General features: G+C 36.1%; 2 protein-coding genes across 2 annotated transcripts in view; one reads left to right on the top strand and one right to left on the bottom strand.

Moving 5' to 3' along the window:
• Positions 1–9,830, top strand: part of LOC113228843 (N-alpha-acetyltransferase 15, NatA auxiliary subunit) — a 187,191-nt gene extending 177,361 nt beyond the window's left edge. Inside the window, exons 11-16 of the mRNA XM_026462258.1 lie at positions 3,066–3,163; positions 4,382–4,480; positions 5,783–5,891; positions 6,337–6,500; positions 7,298–7,474; positions 8,965–9,830. Coding sequence (XP_026318043.1) covers positions 3,066–3,163; positions 4,382–4,480; positions 5,783–5,891; positions 6,337–6,500; positions 7,298–7,474; positions 8,965–9,174 — 857 coding nt within the window. The 3' untranslated portion in view covers positions 9,175–9,830. The remainder of the gene's footprint in view (positions 1–3,065; positions 3,164–4,381; positions 4,481–5,782; positions 5,892–6,336; positions 6,501–7,297; positions 7,475–8,964) is intronic.
• Positions 9,831–14,868: 5,038 nt separating this feature from the next.
• LOC113228801 (deoxycytidylate deaminase-like) lies at positions 14,869–23,042 on the bottom strand. The gene is made up of 5 exons (XM_026462191.1): positions 23,033–23,042; positions 22,373–22,537; positions 18,551–18,639; positions 15,590–15,803; positions 14,869–15,134 (listed from the first exon to the last, which is right to left on the bottom strand). The coding sequence occupies exons 2-5, from the start codon at positions 22,468–22,470 to the stop codon at positions 15,059–15,061; spliced, it is 477 nt and encodes a 158-aa protein (XP_026317976.1). The 5' UTR covers positions 22,471–22,537; positions 23,033–23,042; the 3' UTR covers positions 14,869–15,058.
• Between the last annotated feature and the right edge of the window lie 1,636 nt (positions 23,043–24,678).

Consider the following 24,678-nt stretch of genomic DNA (forward strand, 5'->3'; position numbering starts at 1 on the left):
AAGACTGTTTCAGTTTATTTGCAAATCCAACAAAAAGTAATGTACAAAATGCTCCAATACACTTACAAATGGAGTTGATCGAAATTCAAGAAAACTCACTCCTAAAATCTAAATTTGAAGAAGTAGAGTTGTGCGATTTCTACAAAAAATACCTAGAAGAAGACAATTTTCCGCAGCTTAGAAAATTCGCAAGAAGATTGATTTGTGCTTTTGGTACTTATAAATTAAAAAAAGTACTTATAAATGCGAACAGTTCTTTTCGATGATGAAAATTAATAAATCAACACATCGTACAAGACTGACTGACGATAATTTGGAAAATTCTTTACGTGTTTGTATCAGTGGAATTAATCCAAATATCGATGGATTAGTTTCCCAAATTCAAGCTCAAGTGTCTCATTGATTGACTTTCGTAGTTTGTAGCAATTGCAAATTTATCGATTTACCGATATGATGTTGTACCATTTTTTTAAATTTCATTTTTTAAATAAATTGTACTAGTACTAGAATAACATTGTGATATTATTTTATGTCTGACATCTATTGACACTAATTACTTTAAAATGCACTAAGCACTTTGAAACGCGGCCCGCGAACCTATTTGCATACTAAAGTTTGGCCCTCAACATGTTAAAGGTTGCCCATACCTGCACTAGAGCATAAAATCCTATTTTATGCAGCCTACACCCAGCATAAATACGAACTTTAAGAGCATGAGAAATGAAAATAATATTTAATTTGAAGACATTAACCCACCAATAAATTTGAAGACTACATTGCTGATTAAACGAGATGAAAATTAAAATATGTCTTGTAATTTCCATGGTTAGGTATTTTTAGTGTGGCAATATCGATTGTTAGTTGGATGAATACTGTCACTGTCAATCCACTGACGCTCTATTGAGACTCAACTACCATTGCAACTGGATTTTAGTAGAAAAATAATATTGTCATAATTCATATAATCTCGGTGGAGTCTGAATGGAATGACAGTGACCAGTGGTTTCAAAAAATTTTCTGATGAAAAGCAGTAACCGGCCCGTCTATAGGTACACGTTTGCGATGTTAATGAACGAGATCCTTAAGATCGTAAATATGTCTAAAAAGGAGGTGATTATTGAGCAACGTAATAAACTATTCGTATAAGTATCGCTGCCTTATTACAAGCCCATTACACCGCATGTATGGAAATTGAGACGGTTTCCGAGGAACTTATGGTTTTATAACGATTCTCTGTATTATTAGCATTAATCTAGACGTTATTTATGGTTTGTTTATTGATTTGACTTGTTTCTTTATTAGTTTCATTTGTACTCGTAAATTACTTGCATCATATCTATTTCTGCCATAAAATACTAACATGTATTCGAGGAATCATACAAGCCTGATTGTATGATACCGTCGTGCGCCTGGTGGTAAATAACCCGCCTGTCCGTAATAGCTGCAGTGCCACTCAGAGCTTTAAATCGCAAGGATTTGACGGACACTGCCAATGCGGTCGTCACCCTGAGACACAACTTTGACAAGTCCCATATGCCTGTACCTACCCTTCAAAACTGGAACGCAGTAATGATACCTTTTCGAGGCAGAAATAGGTAAGGTTCACAAGGCGCTCTGTTCCGCAGTAGCTTAATACGTATTAAAAAAATGTACAAAATTTACAGTCTCCGCCTGACTTTCACCATGACATACGTTATAATTATGCGCTCACGTATGTTTTTTACTACATCCAATTACGAAGTAAATGATCTTTAAATTGTTTTAATCCTGCATTAATATTAACTTTCTCACGAATTTCATTCATTAATTACAACAAACGACATTTAAAATGGCCGTAAGTTGCATAAATTTTAATGCAACTAAAAGGTCAAAGTGATAATAACACGACTTAAGAATTTCACGAACGTTGCCCTGATGATTTGGGTTTAAATTTTATTTAAGGTCAATTACGATTAAACACTACGTTTTACGCACCAGAGTTGTTACTGAGTTATGGCGTAACTATCAAATTGCATGCGAATTCTGTATCCTGCTTTACTTCTGCTGAAGTAACACACAAATTACGTCTTACTGTTATCATGAACCCATTTATAAGTCCCGCAGTTGGGAACGGGTTTCCTCTCAGGCAAGGGTTTAGACCACAGATTCCCAAATTTTTTTGGCTCACCACACACTTAGACAAGATAAAAAAAAATTCAACGCCACAAAAAATAATTGAGAGGACGTATTTTTTATATTAACTTCATAAAAAATCACAAGGAAAAAATACTGAAATGCAAAAAATTGTATATACAAATTTTGCAGGCTGATTTTACATCATATTTCCTTCATATTCACACACTGGCTTTTACCTACTCTTAAATTAATGCATCCAAGTTAACACACTTGATAAGAAATTTAAAATAAATAGAAAGGTTTGTCATCTCCTAAGTAATCACTCTTTATAAGATACGAGTTTGATAAAGTAAAGTATTGATATGTAATATAGCATAAACAAATAATTCAGGTTTTATTTTTCAAATGCGGTAGCACCCCCTGTATAGCATTAACGCCCCCAATTGCTTCTAAGGCCTCTACAGCCCCAGGAATCTTCAGCGCCCACTGGGGGCGGTAGGGACCACTTTGGAAAACTATGATTTAAACTGTTGTCCGCCACCCTGGCACAGTACGGGTTGGTGACTTCACGCGTTTTCCGAGGGTTCTGAACCTTCTTCGAAGTGCAGATTTCATCAGGAAGGAAAACCCTTCAATTTAAATTAAATTTCGCGTAACTTAGAGATACGGGTCCCGATTTGAACTCACGGCTTCTGTCTGCTTGATAGGCATAACTAAGATTTTTTCATTAAGAACAAACCTGAACCCGGAAAATCACGAGAGATACATGCAAAGATTGCGGGATATTCTTTCTTGCACATACTTCTCGAGTCCCTGCAAGTCTATTCGTCGTTATACCACTTTCTACACCGTTTATGCCCGTTAATTTTTTTATTCGCTGCGTTACTTGAAGGAGATGAGGTATGGTAGTCATTATATTTCTCTTATTGTTTTTTATATGCTTGTTGCAGAAAACCTGGCGCCGTCAGAATTGAAGAAACTTAGAAACAAACAGAGGAAAGCGAAACGCAAAGCTGAACAAGAGAGCGCGTTGCAGGCACAAGTCCAGGTCAAGAACTTTAATAGACTAGAACTATTGCATCTATTATGATTGTGAATACAGAGATCGAACACATAGAAATTTTTTTTGAGGCACCTGTAAAGGTACCGGCTACGGTGGAAAGATTTTCAAAATCTGTCACTAGATGTCGCTAGTGGCAACGAATGCCGAAAGCCAGTACAAGGATTTATAACAAAAACACATAGGAGGATTCCGACAACTCGGTAACTTGATCTGTGACTCAGTTGGTAAGAGCAATGCTACGGTGCAGCATGGTTGCGAGTTCCAGTCCCACCGGGTCGAAGAAATTTTTGTATGAGTTCGATCTTTGTATTAATATAAGAAAACTAGTGGAGCTATTTCACAAAAATCATAATACTATTGCATGTGTTGGCGGTCAGAAGTCGACTGTTAGACTTATAAAGCCACCTACATCGAAACCAATCATCATGATCAGGCGTGTAGGAAGATTGACGCTGATCTTCTGTTACCATGGAACCTTTGTAAGACCTAGCAAATTACAATGGGAAAAGCGTTAAACGCCCAATGGCAATTTACATTCCAATGTACTTATTCAGGCCCAATCTAGTATGCGATCAGTTTTATAAGAAAAAAAATATTTTTCTAGTCTGTTTTTTTATAGTCGATATCGATATCGATACTGGAGGCGATATTCGAACAAAAGTGTGCAGGTTGATGAGCTGACTGTAAACTGGGCTAATAAAGTAATAATTATAAAATAAATCTGGGTCTTGAATCACTTGACATGCTATGTAGATTTTGATATATTGAAAGTTCCTGGAACTGACCACTTGTAAGAGAAACTAAAAAAGAAACAAATACGAAATTTTAAAAAGGAACTCTCTGTTAGTCGGTTACTTTTTACTTCATGTGAGTGTCATTTGCGTTTTTCTTTACGATAACTTATATGAACGACTTTTTAGTCGGCTGCTATTAAAGAAGTTACAAGAAAATACGGTACTTTTCGCGACATAGCTGTAGTTTTGACACCAATCTGCTGAAGATTCAGAAAGTGGAAGGTGAAGATATTATGTTTTATATTTTATTTTGGTGTTGTACAGAGAGACTGAGCTGGACATGTCACGGGAATGGACTTGCAAATATCTCGTGACAGGCGCTGGCCAATCCCCAAAGGACAATGAAACAAGGGACATTAGAGGCGTTTGCATAGCAATGGGCCAAAACCTAATGTAAAAATATTTACAGGTGAAAAGAGAGCAGCATCACAAAGCTCGTCAGCAGCAGGAGCAAGGTGATCCTGAAGCACCCCAACTGGACGAACTCATCCCCGATAAACTTGCCAGGGTAAGTAAATGTTTTGTTTATTTACCTGTGATGCGAAGTGTCGGGCTGAGCAAGTTACGTGGCTGGTGGTAAGCGATGCATAGCAGTTGCAGTGACATACATAACATTAAATCGACCTGAAGGGCACTGCCAAGTTGACAAGTCGCACGTGCCTGTGATTTCACCAGACCCCATACCCTTTAAAACTGGAACATAATAATAGGCGGCAGAAATTGATAAGGTGGCAGTACTTCCCTGGACGAAGTCTTCAATAAAAGGAGGAGGTTCTCAAGTCGACTGTATTTTTTTTTATGTATATTACGCGATAACTCCGGTAATTGTGAATCGATTTTGATGATTTATTTTTTCTTGGAAATAGGGTACCTCAGTATTGGTCCCATTTAAATTTGAAGGAAATATTCCACTTCTAAGACTGGCAAACTAGGGAATGAATCCGGTTTCGCGCACTTTCCGATAAGCGATTTCAATAAAACTTGGCAAGTAGAGGTTGTTATAATGCCAAGTGGTGGGACGAATTTCTATGAACGTTTGTGGTCGGTTTTTTTATATAAAAAAGTTACAATTATATCGGTTAAATACAGTTCAGTCTCTAAGGTTAAATACAGTTTGTATATCGGTAACTTCTGGGCAATTGATTCCCATCATTTCATCACTAACATTACAAAAAATTTATTCGCTTAAATCTTTAGGTAGTGAACTATACTGATCTAACACGAAATGTTTAACATTTGTCGTTAAAGAGTTTTTTTTGTGTACTTTCGATACTGTTGGGTAATTTTCCGAAAAATTTCAAGGTAGTAGTATCTTTTTAAATTTTATTTAATGTGAATTATAAAATAAACTTGTATAGTTAAAAACCACATAGAGAAAAAGGAATTTAAAATTATTTCGCAACAGCGAAACCTTTTTAGTGGCTCCATCGTTTTCGTCCAGTAACTTCAACTTTTGACAGATGTCAACGTCGAATGTGGAAAATTAAAGGAAAATATTGGAAAAATATCCGTAAAGCTAAATGTTTTTCTAAAAAAAATAATATTTTCAAAACGGAAAATTTTTCCATGACCCAACTCTAATTTTCGACAACGGCAGTTATCATCACGAGGGTTTCCGTTATAGTTAATAGATAAATTAATGAACTAAACAGGCAGACCCTCAACGTTCTTCTTAAAATTAAGCTATTATTGCTTCACGTTCTTACAATTTGTATTGTCATATAAACCTCGTTCGTATAAAGAATTTCGCCATATAGAGACAATTAGTTTTGTAACCCAAATATTAAAAATTGCAAATATGTAATTCCAGGTGGAGGACCCGTTAGAGCAAGCACTGAAGTTCCTACAGCCCTTGCGGATGCTCGCCTCCGACAGGTCGGAAACACATCTAATGGCCTTCGAAATTTACTTTAGGAAAGGTAAGTATGATGATTGTAGTTTATCTAACTTTGTTTATACTTACCAAGTTCACAGTCCCCCTATAAAGGCCGAATCACTCTACAATTTTATAGTCTGTGGATCCAGGAACGGCTGCGTTCAAAATTTCTCACCGATGTAAGCAGACACACACCAATGTTTTTTTTTTTAATATCAACTGAAGTAAATAGAACACGTATAGCATACGATACACATTTTTCAAACGGCTTTAGTTTCGTTTGTAAAAAAATAAATTTTGAAATAAAGCCAGTGGTCCCGGCCGCTCGACCCGCGCAATAGAACCGATTCAATACGGGAAACATTTTAATTCGAGCTAAGGTAATGTCGACTCTTAGGGCGCATCACTTACGAAACTTTACTAGAAATTACTAATCTGGCAGGACTTTTGAACATTGCGCTTTACAATACTTTTGTTTATGTTTACAGAGCGTCCTCTGCTAATGCTGCAAAGCATAAAACGGGCGTGGAAGCTGGACAGCTCGCATCCTCAACTCCACGACTGCCTACTGCGCTTCATGCGGTGGCTAGCTGACGCCATGTCCACTCTTGCGCCGCAGGTCCAGCAGGTCATAAAGCAGCAGATGGAACCGGTAAGCATTAAGAGCTACATAGCAGCCCTCAAATACTAGATTCCAAACATTGACTTACAATTATACGGACGTCGGGTCCGCGCTAAAAGTGTCCGAACTTATAGGGCGTTAAAATCGTATACAGAGCGTCATTCACGCTTTAGTCTTCGTTTGTTCGACTGACAGCGAAGCAAGCAAAATTAGACAGTACTGCGACGACATTACAATTTAAATTCAACGTTTTAGCTTTTTCATATTCCTTTACATGTCACTACGTTTAAATAGGTTGACTTGGGACATTTTTTTCGTGGTTTTTGTATTAGACCCGTCGTCCATTTATTTGTAAGTCAATGATTCCAAATGAGTATTTTCTTTGTACTGGTACAGATCCAATATACCTGTGATATAAAGCTGCTAACAGATTGTTTGCAGTTAATGCGTGTAGTCGTAATCAACTTCATGTAGCCAGGATCTCGATTGCTGAAAAGCCAAGGGAAGAATCCGGTTTATAGAATCTCACCCACTGTCCGTTAACCGGTTTCAATAAAATTAGTAAAAGTAATTTGACGACCTCCATGGTTCAGTGGCTTGAACGCTGGTTTTCGTGGTGTCGACATTGCTGAGGTCGCGGTTTCGATCCCCGGTCGGGTCAACGTAGAAAAACTTTTCTATATTGCTTCGGGTTTGCGGGTTTGTTTACGTTCCTTCAGTGTACAGCTTTTTTACTTTGGGATCGGAGCAACGTATGTGATGTTGTCTGATATGTATTTATTTTAATTGCATTGACAATAAAATGTTACGTTTACTGATGTCCACAGATGGTAGGCGGTCGCACGGAGCTGCAAATCGCGGAAGAGTACCTGGCCGGGCCGGCGTCGCGCAGCCAGTCGGCGGCGCTGTGGGGTGCGCGCGCGCTGGCGCGGCTCGTGCCCTCGCGCACCGCCGACGCGCGCGCGATAGCCACGTCTCTCGACTTCCCCGATCTCACTATACAGGTATCGTCCACATTGCTGGATGAGGAGGTCCCGGGTTCGATTCTCCGTAGAACCACTTTGGGAAATGAATTTTTGCTAAATTGGTTCTCGCTTGGGTGTTCTGGGTAGTTATAAGTAGGTAGAATTTTGTTGCTTTTGTGGTTAGTTAGGTGTCGTCAGAGATGGGCAATGGGTTAAAACCTAATCAATCTGCCCGTTGTAACTGTGTTTTTATACAAAGATCCGATTTTAACACTTTTCTGCACAAAATCGTGGGCAGAAACGGCGAATACACAATTTGGTATAATTCGTAATATATATTATATATTACAAGGTGTTTCGAGTTTCGATGTAAAAATCTTTTTTAGACGAAAAATAGGCGTCTACTCAATGCACGATGGGGATCGTGCAATTCTGTGGATTCTCACTTCTAAGGATGCACATTACGATTACATTTTTATGAAAATCGATTCAAATGCATATAGCGCATCGATTTAAAAGGGAAATGATATCGTCCAGATCAGAAAGCAATATACATTTTGTAAAAATATCATTAAAAAACATTAAAAAAAATAGCCTCATTGCTCAGCAGACTGAGGAGAAACACCAGCACCATTTTACAGGTAATACCTGATGAATAGATATGACCTATCCATTATGAAATCTTTCGTTCGGTTTCTGATGGAATAGTCTCAAGTCTATTGGACAAAGATGCCACCGAGAGATAGTAGCCTGCCACTTCTTAAAACTTAATTTTTTGTAACTTTTTGTTCTATTGTTTATTATTACCACTAACCTAACCCTAGTCTTTTTACTACCACTGTTGGAATATCATTATTATAAACCGTCTTCTTAGCGGCCCGTGACCAACAGCGGGAAGTAAAAGGTTCATGATGAAACTTCACCATTATCATGGGTCTTGCGTCCTGAAAAGAGCCCAGGATTCAAAAACATACCGAGTTCTTAGGTTTTCGCGTTAGTTAATCATTCAAAATTAAACATTATTTTTGGATTTAAATCGCGTATATTTGTTTTTTGACTATCAGCCGTGACCATAGATGCTTTAAAGGGCCAGAAACATTAATCTATTTGAAAAAATAATAAAAATCTGAAAAAATTGTTTCATAATAATTACTGTAACAAGCTAGTGGAGTAATTTCGCAAAAAAATAATTGACTAACATGGTTCAATAAAACTTAATTACAAATAATTCCATTTTCAATTCAAAAACATTTTGGGCAGGTTGCGCATGTGTATATACAAAATTGGCCTCTGTGGCCGAACGGTTACCATGCTGGTTTGCCACGCAGAGGTTCAGGGTTCGATCCTCGGGCCGGGAGAAATATTTGTATGGCCTATATTTGTTTCTCTCGTGATTGTGGGCGTTCTTATATTGCCATTATTACTACTTGTTGTCCCGTTGTTCCGAATTCGAGCACGTTGAAGTGTATAGCTTGATAGCAGAGATCGAGAGAGAGATACAAGTTTGTAAAAAAATTTAACATTTTCAGGGTTGCGCAGATGTACTAGAAAGTCTTCGAGAAGGTGACTTCGGTCCATGTGAGAAAGAGACGGAAGCATACGTCGAAGCGTGTCGCGCTAAATATTCGTACGCGAATGCGTTCAAGCCGCCTGCGCCCGAGCAGCCGGAGGTGACGGAGAACCACGTGACAGAGGAACCCGCGCCGCTACAGCCAAAGGAAATCGCCGTTAATAATTGAAATTCACTGGTTGGATGGTAGCATTGCATTGCAAGCGCGTTGGTTTGAAAAGTATTCGTTATACAAACGATTGTAAAGCAATAAATTCTGATAATTTTTTTAGAGTTCCTTAATCATCGTGTCTGGAGTTCAGACAAATAATTATATTTGTGTAAATTTGATACTAATCAATCAAAGGGCATTAAAGCCTCTTTTTAATCGAGCTCTTTGGACTACGCGTGTGTAAATACAGATTTGAGCTTACATTTTCACGTGTGACGCTATATGTTTAGCACGCGTGCTCAAAATACGTTACGTTATGTTAAAGTCAATAAATTACACCAAAGATTCTGAGAGGATGTACTACAACAGGGCATTATTGTTCACTTTGGGGCTAATGTAATCTCGTTCGCTAGAGGGCATGGTGAGATATGTGTGGCCTGGTGCAAGTGCCTATAGTCTGCCTTTTTTGAAAATGGAGTAAAATAACAGTTCATTTCGCAAGTGTTGCCCGCTTGCGAGCTGCTAGTGATTGCAGTTGATAAAATATCCTGTCGTCTATCGATTGAATGTTGGTAACGCTTATGAAATAAATAGCCCAAAATTTGTTTCATTTGAATCATCATCGACCAATTATTCGTCCAACTGCTGGGCACAGGTTCATTTGAATTGTTAATTTTTGAAAATTCATATAAATACACTAAATTTAGCAGTATGTGAATAAAAATACAAATGGGAGACATATTTTAAAGGTTTTTATTTGAATTTAATATACATAATCAAATCCGCCTGTCGTTTTTAAAATGTGTATGACTAAAAAATTATTTCGATACTAATAAGCAAAAAGTTAAAATAAGAACAAAGAATACAATAACGTAATTAGTGATAATTAGAAAGTCGTAACATTCATAATTCTGACATTTTTGGCAAAACTGTACCTATTCTCACAATCTATCGATAAAATTGTCGACAACAACGACATGACTATTTAAAATTTTACGATAACTTTGCAAATGTCATTTTACTCCATCTTCAAAAAGAAAATCCTTAAGTCCCTATTACATTACGCAATTCGTGTACCAAACCACAGATATAGTTGTGGAATCTTGGAAAGCGGCAATGTATGAGATCATTCGACACTAAATACGAGGGCGGTTTGATAAATACGTGAATTTCAAGTGAAATAAAAACTTTTTGTCCGAATTTATTTTTATTTCTTAATTTAGAACTCCTTACTAAGCAACTGACGTTACCTTCTAAAAATTAGCGCAAAAATATAAAAAATTAGGTAAGGTCGATATTGTTTTAGCCATCACTTTCTCATTTATATTAAATGAGAAAGTGATAGCTGAAACAGAGGTTTATTTAACTGATTTTTTTTGATGGGTTGAAGAAGTTGGGATATCGCTGGTCAAGGTGTATAGAGTTAAAAAGAATACGCAGAAAATACTATTATTTTGAAAAGTATTTTCTTTACTTATCAAATTCGCCCTCGTATATTTCCACAGTAAGAATTATTTGAAATGTCCAAATCCATTTGAGAGCTTTCAAGGGACTATCGTTGCAACACAATTTATTAAAAAAAATGAAATTAAAATAAGTAAGAATACACGCCGTATATTTGAAATGTCTGCAATACATGTTTATTGTATTATGTTTCCAAGTAGTCGAGTATAGATTTTAAGGCTTTCGTGGTTATTCACTATTGATTATCACTAATTTCAGGCTTCTTACCACGGTATGGCTATTTTCCCGATTTTACGGAACGGTTGCACGCCCCAGCCCGTGACCATGGAGCGTGCAACAGTTCCCAAATATCGGGAAAATAAAAAGAAGTCATACTGTGGTAAGAAGCCTGATATTAGTGATAATCATTTAGTCGAGTATAGATTATTTTCTATTGTTCTTATTTTTATCTGGGACATGATACGTTATAGTCCATTTCACAAAGGATGGATACTGTGACATTAATTTTGACATAGCACGCATACTATTTTTTATTAATCTGTCAACCACATTACAAAAAGAAATAGTAAATTTGTTACAATGTACCAAAAACAAACAATATTTGTTGCAGTTGTAATTGTAAGTAAAAATTACAGTGTAATAAGTAGATAGAAAATTAAATAATAAAAATAAATTACTCCAATTACTTGATGCGTAAAAAGGTATATTTATTCATAGAGAATTTACACCATAGAATCGCTATTTCGAATCGGGCTATTATGTATTTCGCTGACGCGATGGGCGCATACACCTTGTATGCGGGTAGTTTTCTTTTGTTTTGAGTTTCGCGTCGTTTTGTTCTTGCTGTTGAGTCTATGATTTGTTGCCGCTTTTTTGTTTGGTTGTTATTGATTTTTTGTTTTGTAGTTTTTTATTAACTTAATTACATAATAATTTAATACATACATAACATTTCATTTATTATTTGTTCTTAAATTCTTTCTCTAAATCGATTCACGCTTCTTTACAAATTATCACGTCAAAACGTCAAATCTCAAACGTCACCGTACGCATGTTATGTGAAATGAATAGTTCATTAATAATAATAAAAAACAATTATCATCAGGCATCATGAAGCCAATCATTATTGCACTATACAATTTATTGTTCATAACAAGTATCATTACCTCGCGTGCCATTACACTTTAACAGCAACTCAGTTACAGGTTATTTTTCAGGTTACATTTCTCTACCTAATGTAGAACTAACTTAACTAACGTGACGTAACGTAACTTGGAATATTATTTTAAGTTACTCGAATATTGATAATGTTGTACAATATTTGAATAATAAAAAATGCCACCGGAATTAGGTAGGACAAACTAAGTAGAAAATTGCCCCACTATCAATTTAAAATGTGGTAATTGAAATGAACAACTATTGCAAATTGAAGCATAGAGTTTGCCGTAAAGTCACTATTGGGACGAAAAAGGAAACTTATTTCATTCTAAAGTGGTTGGGTTTAACAATGAATACAACGTCATTGTTAAAAAGATAAGCACTTAATTGGATTCGGACATTTGAAATAATTCTTACTTCATAAAACTACCGTTATTGACAATAAATAACGAATTTGCCTTTTATCATTTGTTCACAAAATGAGTGCCCATAATAATTGCAAATTATAAGATAGTAAAGCGCTTGCAATGCAACTGTGTAAAAAAACCTATCAATAAATTGAACAAGATTATGTTCAATTAATAATAGACTATGTCGGTTGACGACCGTTTAATTGTTAAAAAATTAACTCACTTATTATTTATCAACTGAAATCTTTAAAATACAGTACAGAAAAATAGCAATAGGTAGGACAAGGAAAAAATCATTTTGAAAGGCCAACATTGTTTATTGACACCACCTTTTATCTAAATTGCAGGTGGTATATAGACACATGAAAACAATTATTTTTGTTTTGGCTTTGCCGTGGTCGGCTAAGAATCAATACTTGTTGATCTCACGTAATATTTACGAGCTAAATTGATTTGGGATTATAATGTTCTGTACTGTATTATACAGAGCTATACCAAAATTTAGGCTAAAAATTCGCCGAGATGATCATATCAGAATCGTCACAAAGGCCCGGTTTTTTTCTAATACTCGCAAAAACGAAGAATTTTACAAGAAAAATTGTATGTAGTTTTGTATAAACATTGTCTTTTTTTTTATCGTCAACGGAAAGCCTCGTATATATGCGTACGAGTTAACGCCGTATCCACTGTGTATCTTCTTACTCTATGGGAAAGTTATGAAGATAATGTTTATTCAAAGCTAGCTCGCCGTGAAAAGTGTGGATCGCTTATGAGACTATATTCCTTGTTGTTGATAAAATTTCGTTTGACACAATATCTTTAGTTGATGTAAACTTAAAAAATAACTGTTTGATAACAATGTAACTCTGAGTTTGCGACGGTTTTTAATTTTGCATTTGTTTCTACAAACTTGCTTAAAATTCTCTCAGATTGTATTTTGAGTACAAAAATAGTACGTTGTGTTATACGGGCGGAAAGCAGGCAATTTCGAATAGAGGGACGTTGAAGGGAGAGCTCTATGGCCCCAACATTTGTAATTGCTGTCCAGTCCGTTTCATTACATTTGCAGTGTATGTAGTGAATGTGTGTAAAGGCTGTGTAATAAAAGGGAACTTATAATAAAAGGTAAATTAGACTTAAAATCGTTATAGTTCATTCTAATTATATTTACAAAATTTTCATTGCTGTTTGGTGTTGCGGAGCGAATTTGATGGAAGGCGGTTGTCGGAGGAAGCGTTAAAAAAATTCGCCTCTAGGGCTATGAAATGTGATAAAAATACCGCCTACTACTACACGAGCAAATGTGATGAAAAATATATTAAACAGTGTCTTAAATTCTGTCGCTGCGACAAACGAAAGTAGCATTACCCCAAACTCTTAAATAAAACACAAATCCTGTTTAATTATTACTTAAAAATTTTTTTTTTTTGAGCTATCAACTTTCTAGAGGTGAATGTTCGTAACTGTCAAATTTCAAAGCAATCAGCGGTCGCCATTTTGATATAGACAGTTTTCACGTCAAGCCCCCTAGTAAATCCAATCGCTCATCCAATATAATTTCAAAGTTTGCGGTGCGTGGCCTCAAGTGTTCAACAATGTTAATTCAAGTGTATTTTAGGGTTTTTAATGTTCGATGACTGTTTTTAACAAACGTGTAAAAAATGTGTGGCAAATTTTGGAGACCTCGCGCAATAAATAGTGGGGGGTACTGGTGCACGCATTATCAAGATTATTAAATTGACAGTTGTTTATTTTTGTCTACATCATCCTCTATCTACATCTTGTTAGTGCCATGCTATGCACATATATGATAGTGCACATCGCGTGCAGCTTCGTGTACGCACAGACTGTTAATTTAGTGGAAAGTTGACAAATGCGTGCAATAGACTCGTCTTTTACTAAAATGAGGTGAAGCTTTGTAAATAATTCTTATTTTTAGGTTTGTACTTGTACAATATCGTTAGAGTTCTCAAAATCTTGCGACTTGAAAATTAAAAATAATTGACTGTACGGCGCGCTAGTATATAATAATAATAATAATAATTTGTAAACTTCGAAAATGGACTCATGGACTCAAAAATGTAAACGCTTAAGTTTTGTTTGTTTCTATTTTTTTTTTGTAGATATGTGTAAAGTTTTGGACAATAATTTGTAATAATGGAATACTCCAAATTGTCTTGCGTGCATTATTTGTTGAGTGGAACACAAACACACAGAGTGTGGTTAAAAATTACCGTTTTAGGCTATTTACACTGAGCAATGTAGGGCTATGGAACTAGAGCTGCTATCGACAAACGTACATAATTCACCAGTATTGGTAAATGGTTGTGCTATAATTATTTGCATCACGCCTATACCAAAATAAGTTTTGTAAATTATAGTGTGAATAAATATGTACTGAGAAATCCTAAATATCATTTAGGTACACTGTCCAATTTGTGAAGCGGTTCACTTGTGAAATGTGTCCCCTTTACAAAACGAGCCCACAAGTTTCTAGCTCAGGTAGATAGCTCGAACAAGCTACTCCTATTTGTATTTTACACAATATTTAAGTTTTATCAAACAGTTCGTTGATTTGTATTCAAGATATATGATTGGAGTTATGTACCCCATTCATTGTGTACATAAAGTAATAAAATTTTATTTTACAAATTTATTTATATTTGTTTTATTTAATCGATTACTTAAAATTATAACATTGTACTTATAAATTTGGTTGAAATAGCCGTTTTACTAAAAAAATACAGTTAAAAAATTTTGCCTAAGCATTGTATACAATGTATACATGACAGTGAGCATATTACAAGTATAATATCATTGATACTTGATGTATACTTGAAGGATTAATATATAAACTATTTATTTACTATCTATTTAGATGGACTTATTACGTCCCAATTTACGTCAAAGTTAATTACAATTTGGTTGTGCTTTGGTTTGTATTGCCTGAAAAAAAAAACATTATTTTAAAAACAAGAATTATTGAAAAAAATACTGGAGTAGGAAAATATAAAATAAAAATATGTTTTAGGATATCAGGAAGCTAAACAATACGCAGGCGAATATACAAGTGCTACCAAATGGCCAAACTTTAAATATATATATACATAGTTTATTTATTTTTATTTTACATTTTTAGGGAAGTTGACTAATTAGAAGCTGCTTTTGTCAAATCTGAACACCCATTTTGTTAATAAATTTATATTATTTGCACGTGTTGCTTGATGCTGTAACTTGCCATGATGATTTGTCTTTGTTGACTGAAAATCTCTGTTGTTTACAACAGAGTTGACAAAAGCAGCCTCAACAACTGAACTGTCAAAATCTACCCGCCCTTGATGGAAAACTCCCTTAGTACCTTTACATGTGGATCGACATTGTTTAATCTGCATGTTTCTTACCAATATTTGATTCCTGTTGCATCAAACATTCTTTTTGAAGCAATGTACATATCCTTATGAGCATTCTTATCCGACATATAGACAACTTCAGCTATGCCAGATTGTATTATGATTTTGGCACATTCGTTACAAGGAAATAGCCCTACGTAGATCGTGCAGTCTTTAACATCTGCTGAGTTTTTGTTTAATATTGCATTCATTTCTGCATGGCAAACTGGAACAGAAGATATGGTCTAGTATGCTTTGTCGATTTCACACATGGATCTCTATGAAGAGAGGGTGCCATAGGTTTCCACATCGGCCCTGTATGTATACAACCTATACATAGGGACTTTCTTCATAAAGTGTGTTCTATAACAACATATACTTTCATTGTTATTGTATTGTAAGGAAAATAAAAGTCATACCAAGGGACGTGTAACTATAGTGCCATTTAGCATGTCACAATTCGACTTAGAGGATGGAAAATTCGACAGCGACCGATCGCCGATCCCTTTAAATATCGCAACTTTGACATTGCTTCATTGACAAAATAAAAGTCAAAAGCGTGTAATTAACGCACATCTCTCTGAGAATTTAGAAGTTGTCAATATCATGCTTTTATTATTATAATTTATTATTTATATTATCATTGAAATTTTTATATTTAATGAAAACGAATAACACGAATTACTTACTAAGACCACACCCCGGACACTCCATACAACAGTCGAAAATTATTTACCTACTACTACTACATACAGCAAGGCGCTAACTGCACACGCGCAAATGTGTGCGTGAAGTGGCAGGGTTACCCATGCCATCACTTTCTTGCACTATAACGTTACGTGATCAGAGCGGCAACATAGCGAAAATGCTAACGCGAATCTATGATCTATGATTCTATTAATAGAATCCAGAATCCTAATAATTACACATGTCTATTTATATCGATATACTATTATATTTTTCATTAATCCACTAACTAGAGTAATATTGAAGATTTATTTAAGAAATATATTAAAAGCACTTAAAATGTTATATTTTGGACACGTAAATACCTTTAAATAAGGCAACCAAGGTTAACAAGGAAATTGCGTGTCCAAGTTGATCATCATTAATTAGGTATTTTCGCTGCTTGCGTAATATTTATCGGCAAAATGAATTGAAAATTCGAGAACCCTTGTCTACTAGCTCACGAAGTCATGGCGCCTCATTATATTGATATAATAAATCTGTATTTTTTATACATACATATATTACTCTGCAGTAAACGAATGAAGAAAACAATAACTGAATGAGTCTCAGACATAAGTTTTTTTTACATACTTCGTTTCATCTTTCGGGAAATGATGATAAACAGTCGTACACAGTACAATTCACGACCATTATAAATAGTAACGTAAAATGATGTTTTATATTAACGTACAAATTTCGTAATGAATAAATGAAAACTTTATTCAAATATCAAAGCCGTCTTCGCACGAAAACGGCTAGCCGGCAGCCTTGTTGTCGTTCAGTGACCGGCAATGTGCGGGGCGTGGTGGGGTATCTAAAGCTAGGGAGGGGCGGAGAGTATCCGTTCTCTTTACTTTTTGTTCTCTGCTAATACACTATTTCACATTAAATATAAATAAACATATTCTAGATACCATCACCATAGATCGGAAAAAGGTGTTGCAAATCTATACATACATGTATATACATACAGACATAGGTTGTTGCTACTTGGTGTAACGGGCTGGTCTCCGCAACTCGACGTCAAGGCGCCTATTTTGTGTGTGGGCCGGACGTTGACATAGGTTTAACAACCTACCAACCACCAAATTTTAATTCATTATTTTTATGCGAATTTCGGATTTCTGGAAATGGTTTTATTGCATCGTTGGACATAGCTACTCACCCAGTAGTTTTGTCCTACGAAGTTAGACGACGATGTTGTATTAATAGGGTGGCTTCATTCAGGGCCTATGCATCCCCTCATCACTGCGACCATTGACTGATCTATTGTGATCACCACTAATTACAGTGCAGAGCCAAGACCGACAATATTGAAGAACTGAAGGACTTTCCTGGCTCCGACAGATTTAATGTCCTCTGGTTGTGGCATGTGCCTTCCCAGTATGGAACTCCGTACACCCACCCATCAGGGGGTAGCATTGGGTGAGTAGATGAACAGGAGTTTCATCCACCTTGTGGCATAATCTACATTCAGATATATGTGCTGTTTAAGCCACAATGCCCTGTTAACGCTCTAGTGAGCATTCTTATGCCATTTCTGTCCAATGACAGAGCTTCTCTACAGTGTTTGGCACTGTAGGCAGATACCAGGACTTTTGAATGCTCAAGACCTTGCTCTGTAGCCACACTTCTCGGGAGAGATATGTGCTCTCATTTAGCAGAGTGAGCTTTGCCAGGCTGTATGCTATCCCTATGAAGGGTTCGGGTCCAATAAAGGTTTCCCTAGCACCAGCCTTTGTCAGTTCATCCGCTGACTCATTATCCTCGATGTCAGAGTGGCCTGGAACCCAGCGCAGGACCACTGTATTACTTTCCCCGGGAGTATTCAGTATATTTACACAGTTCTCTACAATCCTCGATGTTTGGGTGTATGAGGCTAGTGCATGTGGAACCACTTGACTATCTGAGTTTATGGAAATATACTTGTCAACGTAGTCTCTCTGAGGTTCAAATCCGCACAAGCAATTATGGCGTACCCTTCGGTCTAAAAGATAGAGGAGTGTCATCTTTAATAAAAAAAAAATTAATTTGGCATACTGATTGTGAATTTTTGTCAGGGTATAGAATTTTTGTCAGTTTCAAATTTCGTTATCCGTCCGGACGTTGTTCTGCTATCCGGTATCCGATCGGATATCCGTTTCATCTCTAGTAGGAAGGGGTGAATGATCGTAATTGACATGCTAAATGGCACTTAGTATTCTTGCAGAAAAAGTTGACAATATAAGACAAGCATAAACATACCATATAAAAATTTACTGTCCAAAGGTGACTCCGTATTCTTAGCCCATGGAAAGTCGTCATCATGACATCCATTTGGCATACCATTATATCTGAAAGAAATTAAATACATTTCCGAGCTGTGTATCTTACAAAATAAAATTCATAGAGCGCATACAAAATTGTACATGCACAAGACCATTTTCATATAGGTTTTTTTTGTGATATCCAGTGACAGGACGAACAAGTTGTGTGCTTCGTTGTAAGCAATGTGCCTATTGACAACAGTGGCAGTGCCACTCAGAGATTTCATGTCATTTCATTTATTTCATTATAGTATAAACTTATTGCTAACAGAATATATCTAGACGCAATAGTTGCTGAAGTCAAAATACATTATAAATTAAAATACGGTAAAGTTATAGTACAAGCAGTAACACATTATTCGTAAATAGTAAACAAATTCATGTCAAGGTAATACAGAAAATAATAAAGTAAAACGTCATGAAGTAAAATTAATAAAATGACAGATTAAAAATTAAGATTATAGTAACTAAAGCTAAACTTAAACTTAAATACTGCTGGGTCTGGTCAATGTTTCGAGGTAGAGTCCCGTGGAGAATATAAACTTAGACTCTGAACAATTGAATAGGTCTATCGAGGAGTCGGAGATAAGCAGCTGATTAATTAGTTTAAGCGCCCGAGGCAACGGAGCTGACTTACTGGATCTACACCGAGTAATAGGCAGGGCAAACAATCGTTGTCCAATTGGTCGCACTGCGCATGACCGCGGAACGTAGAAACCTATCATTGCCAATAAAAAAGGATTATAAGGGGCTCCGCGCACTAGACGGAATATATAGGTAATGAGAGACAGGCTTCGTCTCACCTCCAGCGTGCGGTACTCGACCATACCCAAAATAAAACTATTGGGGTACAAAAGTGGGCAATAACCATTGACTTACAATTATATGGACGTCGGGTCCGCGCTAAAAAGTGTCCGCACTTGTAAGGCGCTAAAATCGTATACAGAGCGCCAAACTCCGCTTTAGTCTTCATTTGTTCTACTGACAGCGCGATACTGCGATGACATTACAATTTAAATTTCGAATACGTTGACTTGGGACATTTTTTTCGTGGTTTTTGTATTAGACCCGTCGTCCATTTATTTGTAAGTCAATGGCAACAACCATAGATTTTTCTGTACAGATTAAGCACAAATGTTTTTTGATTTTTTTCTATGGTTCGTGTATGATTGCCATGTATGGGGTTCCTAACTATTGAATTACACTCTCACTTACATCTAACAAAGGAAATTAACAACATACAGGAAGTGATTTTATCCTTGAATTGCCTGGACTGCCGCAAGACGAAGCCAAGAGACTTTCGTGAGGTTTTACTGATTTTTGAAACATGTTCCTGGAAGCTCAGTTTAGAGTCGTATCAAGAGCCCAGGTCCTTGATAGAACTTGCTCTTATTATGTTGGTGTTTCCGATTAAGTAATTATTAGTTATACATTTATGGGTGCGAGTGAAGGTCATTATGGCACACTTATTAATGTTTAAATGTAGACTGTTTGTACTTCCCCACCTATGTACATTGTTAATGTCCTTATGGCTCTAGCCAGGTTAACATCGTCTGCAAATATGAGGCATGTGCTGTGATTGATGCATGCGGGTAAGTCGTTAATAGTTATTAGGAACATGAAAAAGGCCCCAAGCTACTACCTTGCCCTACGCCTGAATTGACTATATATTGACAGTATTCGTATTGCACATATTGTTCACGATGTTTGAGATAATCTGCAAAGAAGGTGACCAGATTTTCAGAGAAACCTGCGATGGCCAGTTTTTCTGAGAGAACGTCACAATCGATTCGGTCGAAGGCTTTCTGAAAATCGAAATATGCTGCGTCTACCTGTTTTTTAGAACCCAAATTGTCATTAATTATAGATGTAACATTAATTAGATCAGTTGCTGCAGAACGACCTGGCAGAAAGCCCAGAACCAGCCCTTAAGTTGCACATAAATTAAATTATATAGTACAGTTTCCATGATCCTAGCAAAGACAGAGATAACCGCGACTTCTCTCGATAATTCTTTATATCCGTCTTTGGGCCAGATTTATGGATTGGTACTACCTTCGATTTCTTCCAAATGCAGGGGTATTTTTGTGTTGTAGAGACAAGTTGATTATGTGATGTAGTGGCTCAACGAATACGCATCTACAGTCTTTTACTATTATTTGGGGAATGCCGTCTGGGCCCCGAGTAAACTTAGGTTTAAGATTTTTCATAACTTTACTTATGTCAGATGCTGACACATGATCTACAGTGATTTGCAGGTGGGTTTGTCAAAGAGGGGACAGCTGTGAAGCCAAAAGGGCATCATTGGGGCACAAATTGGGACTTGTGGTTAAGTAAACTTCTTTAAAAAATTTTGCAAACTCGTCCGTTATTTAAAATTTTTATTGAATTGATATTCAATTATTTTCTTGTGAAATTATTCCACTAGTTTGTTATAATTATTAATACAAAGATCGAACACTCAGAAAAAATTCCTTCGATCCGGCCGGATTCGAACCGACGTCTTTTAGCTTACCGTGCCAGACGCTATACCAACTAAGCCACGGAACGAACCAAAGGACCTCACGAATTTTTCTATCTGCTTGCGTCGTATTTGGTTCGTCCGTTATTCTTTGCGAGTTAAGGTTACCAAATACAGTGGGATTATTTGATAAGTGTATTAGATTTTATGTAAGATCAAAACGTATTAGGGTCCAACCTAATATTATTTTCGATTTTCCGCAGATGCATAGTATTACCACAGATTACAGAATATAGTATATACTATATATATATACTTGTTAGTTAGTGACTTACAAACTTTTCGGTAATAGTAAAAATATGCATAGTGCAACCCATAGTTTGTTGATTTATGGAGTTTGTGGTAGTAATTTTTTGTATGCAATAAATCATTAGCAACAGATCCAACAGTACCATTGCGGATAAATTGAATGATTCAGTTTGGAGGAAAAGGTTACATGGGGTACAGTTATGTCCAATTTATTATTAATCATCTTGTAAAAGCAGTCAACAGCGTCATCTATGTTAGAAGATTGGTAAACTGGTGACCAGTCAATAGTGGATAGTTCTCGGTATAGATCACTAAAGTCAGCTTTTCTGAAATTTTGGATGGACCTAATAAGTGGTGATTCGGGTTCAATTACATGGGTGTGTTGTGGACTTAAGAGGTGTGGACACGTTAAAGTGTAGTCTTAGTAACATTATATGAATTTCAAGCGGCACATGATAGATCTCTGGTTCAACCAGGCTTTACCACAGACAGTTTTAAATTGCAAGTATCTGAGGAGCACCAAACCCATGTGCCTGTAATTTCAGTAGCACCCTTATCGAATATTGAAAACGAAAAGCAATAATGCTGGCTGCCTCCGTGGCTGAACGGTTACCATCCTGGACTGCCATGCAGAGGTCCCAGGTTCAATTCCCGGGCCAGGAGAAATATTTATATGGCCTACATTTATTTCTCTCGTGAGTTTGTGTGTAATTTGTGGTTGTCTATGTGTGCCAATGGCACCCGCGACACAGGGTTGCTTTAGTGCGGGGCTATGTTGAGTGCATGCATTATTATTAAAAAAATGAAATAATGGTCACATTGCTGCTTGGTGGCCGAAATATATATGGAGGTAGTACTTCCCTGGACTAGCTCTTTCACAAGGAGCTCTATTGGTACTAAATCAAATGAGACAACTTCAACCAGATGAGATTTTAGGCAAATGTGAACCTATTTCAATTATAAAAAGTTGAAAGTTTGTTAAAAACTCACCCAATGCCAACAATTTTTTTTTCCTTATTTACAACACAAGCTCCAACTTGGTAACTTGGATCCTTGCTCCTTTTAGCTGCGAGGAATGCCATTGCCATGAAATACTCAGTCCATTCTATATAGTCTTCTCGTTTTCTTTGCTTCGTATGACCATTTACTTTATGTCTGAAATGAATTTAATCAGTGATTTTACTCTTGCTTGACTCTGCTGTTCTGGTGTGAGTACTCTGGGGTGTGTCTTCTTTTATGATATCAAATGAGGGACAAGTTGTGCATCTGATGGTCATGTCTACCCAAAACCGTTGCAGTGACACTCAGACCTTTAAATCGCAACTTGAGGACCACTGCCACCTTACCGGACCAGCAACATCACCCTTTGAAACCCGAACGCTGTAATGCTCACATTACCGTTTGGCGACAGAATTAGTTATGACGTTAGTACTTCTCTCGATAAACTCTTTAGCAGCTGCTACTAAAACTGCCTAGAGTAAATTTTATAATAATATTATATTTCTACCTACCACAGACATAAATACAAGGTGTTCTAATCAGAATGCCGTTCAATCGAACCACACCAAAGAATGGCACATTTATGTTAATTAAATTTAAAATTTATCTTATTAAGTAATAGTTATAAAATAAAAATTACGTGCACCTTACCTAAAAACTTTCACGGAAATTGCGCGCGAAAACGTTAAATAATGAAAGTAAATAATTTTTTTTTTATCTAGAATTGTGAGGCAAAACTTTACTGCATTAACTCCAACAAGTGATTAGAAATAGAATCCAAGTCGTTTTGTTTACTTACTCTTCTAACGACAAATTTGAAGTCATTTCAGATAATTCCAACTTTTTATTGTCCATTTTGAGAGATTAATGTAGATAGCAACGATCTTAAAAATGTAACCTAAAATGACACTTTGTTTATGACTATTTTTTTAAATATTAGTTTTACGGCATCGAAATAAATCCATCAAGCCAAATCTTTAAAAGTTCTTTTAAACCTTTTTATATATTGTGTTTATGAGATTTTCTTATTTGAATATATTTCAGGCATTTGAAGGTAATTTTTATAACACATTCGATTCATGTCTCTTCAGTGGTGGCAAGAATGTACGCAATATGTTCATAAATCTAGTAGTATTCAGCAGTAAAGATGGCAAAAGGTGAGGGATATCTTCTACTATAAAAATCTATAAGTAGCGTCTTTGCACGCTGACACGGCAGCGTAACGTAGAAGTAAATGATCGAGAGTGGCTTCACCAGTATTACAATGTACACATGTGACTGAATTTCTAAGTTTTATTCTGTTCAAATGAGCTGCGAATTTTACCATGACCAAAGCGTAATCTGTTGATGGTTGTTACCATTGATTTAGTATATAGGGTTGTTGCATATTTTTGACGGTGATGTTAAGTTGAAGTATCAGCGTTTCGCGAATGATTCTTCTGTATTTCCTCATACCATTTTCCTTTCAACTGTTTAGTGTTTTCCCAATGTCGTGACCATATATCAAACATACACATCTTCAGCACTGAGTAGTAATCCGTCATAGGAACTGACTGTGGTGCATATTATGATGGATCAATTTCATAGACGTTTGGTACAGTAATTTTCATAAGACTCCACAAATTCATTCCCCGTTATTCCGTGATCGTCAGGATGGCTGGTCGCCTGTCGCATCTGGCACTAAGTGTATATTCAAGAATTGCTACCTATTTGCTATATTTTCTAAATAATTGCTACCTTTGATATACATATACTAAGAAATTTAAAAAAATTATTGACCAGGATGGCTGGTCGCCACTTTGTTCAACATGAAGGGAGCAGATTTTCCAGAAGTATTAATTACCAATAATTGCTACCTATTTGCTATTATCACGAATTAAAGGTATACGCTTCCTATCTACATTTTAGTTAAAAAAATATAAACGATTCATTGACCTACCAACAAATGGACGTCGGGTCTATTACAAAAACCTAGTGACATGTAACGAAATACAAAAAAACTAGAACATTTAAATTAAATTGTAACGTCATTGCAGTACTGCCTAATTTTGCTTGCAACAATTTAAGGGCCCAAAAGCATTATAATCAGCTTCTACTGGAAACTTAACAAAATGCACCATATTTAGCTTCGAGTGAAAGAAAATTCCTTGCCTTTAGTGTAAATATTAATAAATTTTTATATATATTATTATGTCCAATTTTGTACAAATTCTCTTAAAGAAATGATACAGAGTTGGGCAGATACATACTACAAACAAATATTACAAATGTGAAAATAAGCTGGTACTATAAGAAAT

Source organism: Hyposmocoma kahamanoa, unplaced genomic scaffold, assembly GCF_003589595.1.
Source record: "Hyposmocoma kahamanoa isolate Upper Pololo Valley unplaced genomic scaffold, ASM358959v1 244, whole genome shotgun sequence".
Classification (NCBI taxonomy): domain Eukaryota; kingdom Metazoa; phylum Arthropoda; class Insecta; order Lepidoptera; family Cosmopterigidae; genus Hyposmocoma; species Hyposmocoma kahamanoa.

What these genes read in the sequence shown, in the direction of transcription:
- LOC113228801 (XM_026462191.1), bottom strand. Translation starts at nt 22,470, where the DNA reads ATGGCAATGGCATTCCTCGCAGCTAAAAGGAGCAAGGATCCAAGTTAC. An exon ending in AAAAAAATTGTTGGCATTGG is followed by an intron (nt 18,640 to 22,372) that starts GTGAGTTTTTAA and finishes AATTTCTTTCAG; the next exon opens with ATATAATGGTATGCCAAATG. An exon ending in GCAACAGGAATCAAATATTG is followed by an intron (nt 15,135 to 15,589) that starts GTAAGAAACATG and finishes TTTTTTTTTCAG; the next exon opens with GCAATACAAACCAAAGCACA.